A 12,290-nucleotide genomic window follows, 5' to 3' on the forward strand; every position below is an offset into this window, starting at 1 on the left:
ATGGGCGAAGGCGGCCTGTAAAATACGCCGCGTTTTCACTGCATGCATTTGGGCATATTTAGTGCGTATTTGGTCCTCCTCGTGTATTTTTTTGCGTGCGTCTTTCATGCATGCAGAAAAAAATGCCAGCGGGACCAATTAATGTCTCCTGCCTTCTTAACGCTCCCATAAACCTACAGAGGAGATTACGGTCCGTGATACGGACTGAAATAGGACAAGCTGAACACCCCGATGCACATCTATGGAGGCTTATATGTCTGTGGAGGGGTTTATATGTCTGTGGGTGGGCTTATATGTCTGTGGGTGGGCTTATATGTCTGTGGGTAGGGCTTATATGTCTGTGGGGGGGGCTTATATGTCTGTGGGGGGGGCTTATATGTCTGTGGGGGGGCCTATATCTCTGTGGGGGGGTCCTATATCTCTGTGGGGGGGCCTATATGTCTGTGGGGGGGGCCTATATGTCTGTGGGGGGGGCCTATATGTCTGTGGGGGGGCCTATATGTCTGTGGGGGGGGGGCTATATGTCTGTGGGGGGCCTATATGTGTGTGGGGGGCTTGTACGCCTGTGGGGGGGCTTGTATGCCTGTGGGGGGGGGCTCGTATGCCTGTGGGGGGCTCATACACTTGTGGGGGGCTCGTATGCCTGTGGGGGGCTTGTACGTCTCTGATGGCTTATGCTGTCCGTAATACACGCATTAAAAGTATGCTTGGAGTACAGATCTAACATACGCCCGTGTGAATGAGCCCTTCAGCTCCATCATAATGAAAACTTCCGAAACTCTCTTCTCTCAGCCCATTGTTTCCATTCTACCCCATTGTTGAGCGCCTTCGCTTGCTGTCAGAGAATTGAAACAGTTCTGTTTGTCATCAAGACACTGAAAACCAGTCTTATGTCTGCCCTGACTTTCAGCCTCTGGATGCTAACAAGTATATTTCCATTCACTGACAGCAGGCAGAGATCTTGAAGATGATGAATAGAAGCACACCGTAACTGTTGCATATTAGAAAATGGCAGAATTTTGCTTTTCCCGATGAATAAACTTCATTTACATAAAAGTAGAAAATAGAGTGGATTTAGTATAATGTCCATGGAGCGGACCTGAGAGCTGCCGAAGAATCAGATATTCTGGATTATTGGTCGGTCATACAAAAATAGAAAGAGCTCAAAGAATAGAATGTGGCGGTGCAATCTGCTCCTCCTGCTGACTCGGCTGCTGCCAGGCGCCTGATTATCAGATGGAGAATGAAGTCATTATATTCCAGTCTCCATAAAAATGGTAAAGTTCAAGGTGCCTTCCTGAGTGTGAAAAAAAGCGCCAGCCGTGCGTGTGGGGGAGGGGCGTAATGTCGCCATTTTTAAATGCAAACTCTTTTTTTTTCCCCATTGACCAGTTAAGAGAAACGGACACCAACCTGGGGAAGAGCTCCAGAATCCTCACCGGGATGTTACGAAGGTAAGAGAGGTAGGAGCACCTTTTATTCCTTCACATAGCGCAGCTCCTACCTTCATGCTGAGATCTCTGTAGCGCCAACATATACAGCAGCACTGTACGCAGAGTGGTATCACTCCCATCATCCAGTCACACACAATGCATCACTGCCATCATCCCTGACCCCAGGAGCTCACAATCTAATCTCCCCATCACATACAGTGTATCACTCCCATCATCCCTGACCCCAGGAGCTCACAATCTAATACCCCATCACATACAGTGTATCACTCCCATCATCCCTGACCCCAGGAGCTCACAATCTAATCCCCCCCATCACACAATGTATCACTCCCATCATACCTGACCCCAGAAGCTCACAATCTAATCTCCCCATCACACACAATGTATCACTCCCATCATCCCCGACCCCAGGAGCTCACAATCTAATCTCCCCATCACACACAATGTATCACTCCCATCATCCCTGACCCCAGGAGCTCACAATCTAATCCCCCCATCACACACAATGTATCACTCCCATCATCCCTGACCGCAGGAGCTCACAATCTCTCATCCTATGAGATTCTCTATGGCATTATACAAAGTATGGTGAGGTTGGCCCCTGAAGGGGTTAAGTGCGGGTCCCCTGCCGCTCCGTACGGGGCCACCAGAACAGGCTGATGAAGAGTAATATGTAAGTGACACTATGTGGTATCCGGGAGGAGGGGGGAAGCGTGCCAATTGAACTCGATGCTGCGGAGCGTGCAGACAATCAGGCGTGAGGGCGGCGGTGTCCATCGCTCGGCGCTGTCAGCTCTCATTACCGCAGCCTCGCGCTTCACCTCCGAAAATCATTCATCATTTTTAGGGGCAAAAAAAACATAAACCGTTATTTAAATAATATCATATTAATGTTAAAGTTCAGCCGTCACTCAGCGCCGCCGCCTAATCAGACGTAACATTTCCCGGGCGCGCTTTATCCGAGCGTCTGAAATCAGGATTTATGGCTTTGCTTGCCCCTCTGCGTTGGCCTGATCTTTCTACTTGATGTCCCCCACCTTCCCTTCCGCTCTTTACCGTATTTGTGGGTTTGATAAGTAAGCAGTACCCCCCTGACCCCGCGGCGTCTCCGAGAAACATCGCGCCTTATAAGGACCTTTAACCCCTTAGTCACCAAGCTGTGTTTTTTCCGTGTTTCCATTTTGATCCCCCCCCCCCTCCTTCCTTTAAAGAATGGTAACTGCTGTATTCGCCCATCGCCGTCGCTGCCGCAGCGCTGCGTGTTCTTTGCGGGACCCGTTGGATTGTTCCATTTAATGTACGGAAGAACTTTCAAAAGATTTTAAGTGGAGAGAAATGTAAAAAAAACGACATTCCGCCATCTTTGGGTGCGCACAAACTGCAACAAAAATGGCGTGGGCTCATTCTGCGGGTCGGGACGATAACTGCGATGCCAAACTTGGGTTGTTTGTTTTTTGCTGCACTACTTACATTTTTTTTGAAGATATTTAATTTTTTTAAATTATTTCCTGCCGCCGTCTTCTGCGTGAATAGCGTTTTTATTTTTCGGCGACGTAGTTGTGCGGGGGCTCGTCTTCTGCGGAATGTCCCGTAGAGTGCGTTAGAACCATCTTGGAATACATAGCACTTTTTATTGCATTTTTTTCTTGGAAACAGGTTTACCAAAAAAACTGTATTTCTGGCATTCTTAGTTTTTTTCTGACAACGTTCATCTTGCGGAGTAAATAATGCGTTACTTTGATAGATCAGACTTTTACGGACGCGGCGACGCCAAATATGTATTGTTGTTTTCTTATTTAGATCTTTTAATTATAAATATGGCAAAACGTTTTTGTTTTTTTTTTTTTACTTTTTTTTTTATAATTAGTAAAACTTTATTGATCTTATTTGTACTTTTTTTTTAGTCCCCAGAGGGAACAACAACTTGCGATGCTCTGATCGCTCCTGCAGTATGATGTAATCCTATAGCATTACATCATACTGCTATCGGGCAGGCATTCTATAAAGCCACCCCATGGGTCATGACTACCATGACACCCGCACGGCTCCCTACGACCTCATCGCGGGGGCCCTTACCGGACCCCCAAACATCGTTCAGGAGGTATAAGTGCCACTGTCAGAACTGACAGCGGCATTTAAAGAGTTAACAGTTGCGGTCAGCCGCGTGGCTTATTGGAGCTGTGGCATCAGCGGTGGATTTATAATAAAAACAACTTTTATTGCCCCATATTAAAAATACACGGGGCTGGTGAAAGACTTCTAAGGCCGGGTACTCACCGCCGCTGCTAAATCCGCGGCGGCTTTGAAGCGTCCCGGCCATTCGCTCTTCCGCTGCGGCCGGAGCTCCCATAGAGGAGAGCGCGGCCGCAACCGAAAAAAAAAGATGGACATGCTGCGGTCGGCAAATCCGCGCCGCAGCAGCAGCTTCTGCTGACTTAGCGGCAGCCGATTTGCCGTTCCGTGTGGGCGAGATTTCTGAAAAATCTCGTCCACATGCCTGGCTAATCCCGGGATTAGCGGCCGCAGGTGGATTTGCCGCGGTGAAATCCGCCCCGTGTGAACCCAGCCTTACAGGCGAAGCGTTGTCTGTATTTTTATTATGGAGCAATAGAAGCTGTTTTTCTTTTCCATCCGCTCCATCTGCTTCTCTGGACGACACGTTGGCACTGGAGCCCCAGGGTGCCACTAGTGGCTTGGCATGAAGTAGATCCCTCGGCACGATGCTTACTCATTGAGACATTTAGATGATTGGAGCTGTTGTCGCCAGGTGTCTGCTGTAATAAACAGCCGGTGCCCGCGATGTATGGATGGAGATCGCAGCACAACCTGTCTTCATACATAGACTGCCGATACAGGCCGTCAAGAGGCGTATCAGCGGTCACTAAGGGGTTAAGGTGCGTTCACACGTTGCAGATCTTTGCTAAATTTCCGCAGAGCAAAATCCGCAGTTGTGAGTCCCAGCAGAGAATCCTCAGAGCTCCTTCCATGCTGCACAGCAGCGCGGGGATCACACGCGGGGATCACATTCACTGCGTTTGTAAGCTTTCATGCTGCAGCTTTTCCACGATGTTTCCTCAACGCGCGAACGCCCCCTAATGTGTGAGCTCAGCGCTGCGACCTCATGTCTGCAGGCCCCGACGACTAGGGGTCCTGAGTGCCGATCAGCGAGACCACTGCTTGCCAGACCGATTCAACGGATGAACATTTCATAGGGGGATCAATTGTCCCCATAAAGCTGTTGTTACTCGGCCGCGCCATTTACACTTCTGCACAGATCGGGAAAGAGAATGTTAGAGCAGACGATGCCGCATCATCAGACCATGTGACCCTGAAGGCACGATCACTGAAGGAAGGATAACTGATGAATGCGACTCGTTATATATAGGGCAGTATTATGGTAGTTATATTCTTGTACATAGGGGGCAGTATTATAGTAGTTATATTCTTGTACATAGGGGGCAGTATTATAGTAGTTCTATTCTTGTACATAGGGGGCAGTATTATAGTAGTTATATTCTTGTACATAGGGGGCAGTATTATAGTAGTTATATTCTTGTACATAGGGGGCAGTATTATAGTAGTTATATTCTTATACATAGGGGGCAGTATTATAGTAGTTATATTCTTGTACATAGGGGGCAGTATTATAGTAGTTATATTCTTGTACATAGGGGGCAGTATTATAGTAGTTATATTCTTGTACATAGGAGGCAGTATTATAGTAGTTATATTCTTGTACATAGGGGGTAGTATTATAGTAGTTATATTCTTGTACATAGAGAGCAGTATTATAGTAGTTATATTCTTGTACATAGGGAGCAGTATTATAGTAGTTATATTCTTGTACATAGGGGCAGTATTATAGTAGTTATATTCTTGTACATAGGGGGCAGTATTATGGTAGTTATATTCTTGTACATAGGGGGCAGTTTTATAGTAGTTATATTCTTGTACATAGGAGCAGTATTATAGTAGTTATACTCTTGTACATAGGAGGCAGTATTATAGTAGTTATATTCTTGTACATAGGAGGCAGTATTATAGTAGTTATATTCTTGTACATAGGAGCAGTATTATAGTAGTTATATTCTTGTACATAGGGGGCAGTATTATAGTAGTTATATTCTTGTACATAGGGGGCAGTATTATAGTAGTTATATTCTTGTACATGGGGGGCAGTATTATAGTAGTTATATTCTTGTACATAGGAGCAGTATTATAGTAGTTATATTCTTGTACATAGGGGGCAGTATTATAGTAGTTATATTCTTGTACATAGGAGCAGTATTATAGTAGTTATATTCTTGTACATAGGGGGCAGTATTATAGTAGTTATATTCTTGTACATAGGGGGCAGTATTATAGTAGTTATATTCTTGTACATAGGGGGCAGTATTATAGTAGTTATATTCTTGTACATAGGGGGCAGTATTATAGTAGTTATATTCTTGTACATAGGGGGCAGTATTATAGTAGTTATATTCTTATACATAGGGGGCAGTATTATAGTAGTTATATTCTTGTACATAGGGAGCAGTATTATAGTAGTTATATTCTTGTACATAGGGGGCAGTATTATAGTAGTTATATTCTTGTACATAGGAGGCAGTATTATAGTAGTTATATTCGTGTACAGAGGAGGCAGTATTATAGTAGTTATATTCTTGTACATAGGGGGCAGTATTATAGTAGTTATATTCTTGTACATAGGGGGCAGTATTATAGTAGTTATATTCTTGTACATAGGGGACAGTATTATAGTAGTTATATTCTTGTACATAGGGGGTAGTATTATAGTAGTTATATTCTTGTACATAGGGGTCAGTATTATAGTAGTTATATTCTTGTACATAGGAGCAGTATTATAGTAGTTATATTCTTGTACATAGGGGGACAGTATTATAGTAGTTATATTCCTGTACATAGGGGCAGTATTATAGTAGTTATATCCTTGTACATAGGAGGCAGCATTATAGTAGTTATATTCTTGTACATAGGGGACAGTATTATAGTAGTTATATTCTTGTACATAGGGGGCAGTATTATAGTAGTTATATTCTTGTACATAGGGGGCAGTATTATAGTAGTTATATTCTTGTTCTTAGGGGCAGTATTATAGTAGTTATATTCTTGTACATAGGGAGCAGTATTATAGTAGTTATATTCTTGTACATAGGGGGCAGTATTATAGTAGCTATATTCTTGTACATAGGGGGCAGTATTATAGTAGTTATATTCTTGTACATAGGGGGCAGTATTATAGTAGTTATATTCTTGTACATAGGAGGCAGTATTATAGTAGTTATATTCTTGTACATAGGGGCAGTATTATAGTAGTTATATTCTTGTACATAGGGGGCAGTATTATAGTAGTTATATTCTTGTACATAGGGGGCAGTATTATAGTAGTTATATTCTTGTACATAGGGAGCAGTATTATAGTAGTTATATTCTTGTACATAGGAGCAGCATTATAGTAGTTATATTCTTGTACATAGAGGGCAGTATTATAGTAGTTATATTCTTGTACACAGGAGGCAGTATTATAGTAGTTATATTCTTGTACATAGGGGGCAGTATTATAGTAGTTATATTCTTGTACATAGGGAGCCGTATTATAATAGTTATATTCTTGTACATAGGGGGCAGTATTATAGTAGTTATATTCTTGTACATAGGGAGCCGTATTATAATAGTTATATTCTTGTACATAGGGGGGCAGTATTATAGTAGTTATATTCTTGTACATAGGGGGCAGTATTATAGTAGTTATATTCTTGTACATAGGGGGCAGTATTATAGTAGTTATATTCTTGTACATAGGGGGCAGTATTAGAGTAGTTATATTCTTGTACATAGGGGGCAGTATTATAGTAGTTATATTCTTGTACATAGGGAGCCGTATTATAATAGTTATATTCTTGTACATAGGGGGCAGTATTATAGTAGTTATATTCTTGTACATAGTGGGCAGTATTATAGTAGTTATATTCTTGTACATAGGAGGCAGTATTATAGTAGTTATATTCTTGTACATAGTGGGCAGTATTATAGTAGTTATATTCTTGTACATAGAAGGCAGTATTATAGTAGTCATATTCTTGTACATAGTGAGCAGTATTATAGTAGCTATATTCTTGTACATAGGGGGCAGTATTATAGTAGTTATATTCTTGTACATAGGAGGCAGTATTATAGTAGTTATATTGTACATAGGAAGCAGTATTATAGTAGTTATATTCTTGTACATATGAGCAGTATTATAGTAGTTATACTCTTGTACATAGGGGGCAGTATTATAGTAGTTATATTCTTGTACATAGGGAGCCGTATTATAATAGTTATATTCTTGTACATAGTGAGCAGTATTATAGTAGCTATATTCTTGTACATAGGGGGCAGTATTATAGTAGTTATATTCTTGTACATAGGAGGCAGTATTATAGTAGTTATATTCTTGTACATAGTGGGCAGTATTATAGTAGTTATATTCTTGTACATAGAAGGCAGTATTATAGTAGTCATATTCTTGTACATAGTGAGCAGTATTATAGTAGCTATATTCTTGTACATAGGGGGCAGTATTATAGTAGTTATATTCTTGTACATAGGAGGCAGTATTATAGTAGTTATATTGTACATAGGAAGCAGTATTATAGTAGTTATATTCTTGTACATATGAGCAGTATTATAGTAGTTATACTCTTGTACATAGGGGGCAGTATTAGAGTAGTTATATTCTTGTACATAGGGGGCAGTATTATAGTAGTTATATTCTTGTACATAGGAGGCAGTATTATAGTAGTTATATTCTTGTACATAGGAGGCAGTATTATAGTAGTTATATTCTTGTACACAGGGGACAGTATTATAGTAGTTATATTCTTGTACATAGGAGGCAGTATTATAGTAGTTATATTGTACATAGGAAGCAGTATTATAGTAGTTATATTCTTGTACATATGAGCAGTATTATAGTAGTTATATACTTGTACATAGGGGCAGTATTATAGTATTTATATTCTTGTACATAGGAGGCAGTATTATAGTAGTTATATTCTTGTACATAGGAGGCAGTATTATAGTAGTTATATTCTTGTATATAGGGGGCAGTATTATAGTAGTTATATTCTTGTACATAGGGGGCAGTATTATAGTAGTTATATTCTTGTATATAGGGGGCAGTATTATAGTAGTTATATTCTTGTATATAGGGAGCAGTATTATAGTAGTTATATTCTTGTACATAGGGGGCAGTATTATAGTAGTTATATTCTTGTACATAGGGGGCAGTATTATAGTAGTTATATTCTTGTACATAGGGGCAGTATTATAGTAGTTATATTCTTGTACATAGAAGGCAGTATTATAGTAGTCATATTCTTGTACATAGTGAGCAGTATTATAGTAGCTATATTCTTGTACATAGGGGGCAGTATTATAGTAGTTATATTGTACATAGGAAGCAGTATTATAGTAGTTATATTCTTGTACATATGAGCAGTATTATAGTAGTTATATTCTTGTACATAGGGGGCAGTATTATAGTAGTTATATTCTTGTATATAGGTGGCAGTATTATAGTAGTTATATTCTTGTACATAGGAGGCAGTATTATAGTAGTTATATTCTTGTACATAGGGGCAGTATTATAGTAGTTATATTCTTGTACATAGGGGGCAGTATTATAGTAGTTATATTCTTGTACATAGGAGCAGTATTATAGTAGTTATATTCTTGTACATAGGGGGCAGTATTATAGTAGTTATATTCTTGTACATAGGAGCAGTATTATAGTAGTTATATTCTTGTACATAGGGAGCAGTATTATAGTAGTTATACTCTTGTACATAGGGGGCAGTATTATAGTAGTTATATTCTTGTACATAGGAGCAGTATTATAGTAGTTATATTCTTGTACATAGAGGGCACTATTATAGTAGTTATATTCTTGTACATAGGGGGCAGTATTATAGTAGTTATATTCTTGTACATAGGGGGCAGTATTATAGTAGTTATATTCTTGTACATAGGGGGCAGTATTATAGTAGTTATACTCTTGTACATAGGGGGCAGTATTATAGTAGTTATATTCTTCTACATAGGGGCAGTATTATAGTAGTTATATTCTTGTACATAGGGGGCAGTATTATAGCAGTTATATTCTTGTACATAGGGGGCAGTATTATAGTAGTTATATTCTTGTACATAGGAGGCAGTATTATAGTAGTTATATTCTTGTACATAGGGGGCAGTATTATAGTAGTTATATTCTTGTACATAGGGGGCAGTATTATAGTAGTTATATTCTTGTACATAGGGGGCTGTATTATAGTAGTTATATTCTTGTACATAGGGGGCAGTATTATAGTAGTTATATTCTTGTACATACGGGGGCAGTATTATAGTAGTTACATTCTTGTACATAGGAGGCAGTATTATAGTAGTTATATTCTTTTACATTGGAGCAGTATTATAGTAGTTATATTCTTGTACATAGGGGGCAGTATTATAGTAGTTATATTCTTGTACATAGGGGGCAGTATTATAGTAGTTATATTCTTGTACATAGGGGGCAGTATTATAGTAGTTATATTCTTGTACATAGGGGGGCAGTATTATAGTAGTTATATTCTTGTACATAGGGGCAGTATTATAGTGGTTACATTCGTGTACATAGGGGGCAGTATTATAGTAGTTATATTCTTGTACATAGGAGCAGTATTATAGTAGTTATATTCTTGTACATAGGGGGCAGTATTATAGTAGTTATATTCTTGTACATAGGGAGCAGTATTATAGTAGTTATATTCTTGTACATAGGGAGCAGTATTATAGTAGTTATATTATTGTACATAGGGGAGCAGTATTATAGTAGTTATATTCTTGTACATAGGAGGCAGTATTATAGTAGTTATATTCTTGTACATAGGAGGCAGTATTATAGTAGTTATATTCTTGTACATAGGGGGCAGTATTATAGTAGTTATATTCTTGTACATAGGGAGCAGTATTATAGTAGTTATATTCTTGTACATAGGGGGCAGTATTATAGTAGTTATATTCTTGTACATAGGGGGCAGTATTATAGTAGTTATATTCTTGTACATAGGGAGCAGTATTAAAGTAGTTATATTCTTGTACATAGGGGGCAGTATTATAGTAGTTATATTCTTGTACATAGGAGGCAGTATTATAGTAGTTATATTCTTGTACATAGGGGGCAGTATTATAGTAGTTATATTCTTGTACATAGGGAGCAGTATTATAGTAGTTATATTCTTGTACATAGGGGGCAGTATTATAGTAGTTATATTCTTGTACATAGGGGGCAGTATTATAGTAGTTATATTCTTGTACATAGGGAGCAGTATTATAGTAGTTATATTCTTGTACATAGGGGGCAGTATTATAGTAGTTAAATTCTTGTACATAGGGGGCAGTATTAAAGTAGTTATATTCTTGTACATAGGGGGCAGTATTATAGTATTTATATTCTTGTACATTGGGGGCAGTATTATAGTAGTTATATTCTTGTACATAGGAGGCAGTATTATAGTAGTTATATTCTTGTATATAGGAGGCAGTATTATAGTAGTTATATTCTTGTACATAGAAGCAGTATTATAGTAGTTATATTCTTGTACATAGGGGGCAGTATTATAGTAGTTAAATTCTTGTACATAGGGGGCAGTATTAAAGTAGTTATATTCTTGTACATAGGGGGCAGTATTATAGTAGTTATATTCTTGTACATAGAAGCAGTATTATAGTAGTTATATTCTTGTACATAGGGGGCAGTATTATAGTAGTTAAATTCTTGTACATAGGGGGCAGTATTACAGTAGTTATATTCTTTCCCTCCTCCCCTCTCTCTCTCTCTCCCTCTCTCTCTCTCCCTCTGTGTCTCCCTCCCTCTCCCTCTGTGTCTCCCTCCCTCTCCCTCTGTGTCTCCCTCCCTCTCCCTCTGTGTCTCCCTCCCTCTCCCTCTGTGTCTCCCTCCCTCTCCCTCTGTGTCTCCCCCTCCCTCTCCCTCTGTGTCTCCCCCTCCCTCTCCAGAGAAAAAATTTGCCATTGACGTGCACTGCGGCCGGGAGGGGCCCAAACCGGCAAGTCACAAGAGGGAGGAGCCAAAAACTGGGGCTGGGTCGAACACGGCTTGATACTTGTTCGAGTAACTCGAACGAGCATCATGCTCGACAGAGTACGTTCGCTCAACTCTAATTAGTACTATTCTGAAATTTGGGGTGAAGTGTGTACGGAGGATTTATTGGTTTTCGTGTTGATGTTCCTACCCTCAATTTAATTGTCCTCTTTCTCCTGTTCTGTGACCTTTCCTCCCTGGAGCCTGCATAGCGAGCCTCAGAGTACATCAGATGTAACATCTCCATCTTGGCCTTTTTTCTTCTTTGCCCGTTTGTTTATTTTCTGTTTTGCTAGTTAATTTTTACAAAAACATTTTTCCTATTTTTTGCTCTGAATAGAGATTCTGTTTTTTTTTTCTCTTAAAAGCGTTTTTGGTCTTTTGGAAAATGTTCGTTTGTAGAATGCGGGAATGAAAACCGAAGTAACAGCGGCCGGCGCTGCGCCCTGGCCCTCCGCTCTGTATATCAATACAAATTAGAGAAGAGCAGCTACAAAGGGGTCTTTCATTGGGAGGAGGTCAGCGGCGGGGCAGAGTGCGGGTCAGCACAGAAAGGGTTACTCCATGCCTCTGAAGGGGTTAATTTGATAAGAGCTCCGCTGTGTTGTCCTATTAGACACTTCATGGCACAACAAGCAAAATCTCAGCAGGGTAAGATTTAAGGAAAACAAGATAATTAAGTCAGCCCACAG

At 40.0% G+C, this 12,290-nt stretch overlaps 1 protein-coding gene across 4 annotated transcripts in view; it reads left to right on the forward strand.

Moving 5' to 3' along the window:
- VTI1A (vesicle transport through interaction with t-SNAREs 1A) overlaps positions 1-12,290 on the forward strand; it is a 468,860-nt gene that overhangs the window by 320,995 nt on the left and 135,575 nt on the right. For 2 of the 4 annotated variants that reach the window (XM_066601427.1, XM_066601428.1), the window contains one exon: positions 1,393-1,463. In XM_066601427.1, the coding sequence (XP_066457524.1) occupies positions 1,393-1,458 (66 nt within the window). In that variant the 3' untranslated portion in view covers positions 1,459-1,463. The remainder of the gene's footprint in view (positions 1-1,392; positions 1,464-12,290) is intronic. The other 2 variants (XM_066601425.1, XM_066601426.1) reach the window with 1 other exon arrangement.

This window comes from Eleutherodactylus coqui, chromosome 4, assembly GCF_035609145.1.
Source record: "Eleutherodactylus coqui strain aEleCoq1 chromosome 4, aEleCoq1.hap1, whole genome shotgun sequence".
Classification (NCBI taxonomy): Eukaryota; Metazoa; Chordata; class Amphibia; order Anura; family Eleutherodactylidae; genus Eleutherodactylus; species Eleutherodactylus coqui.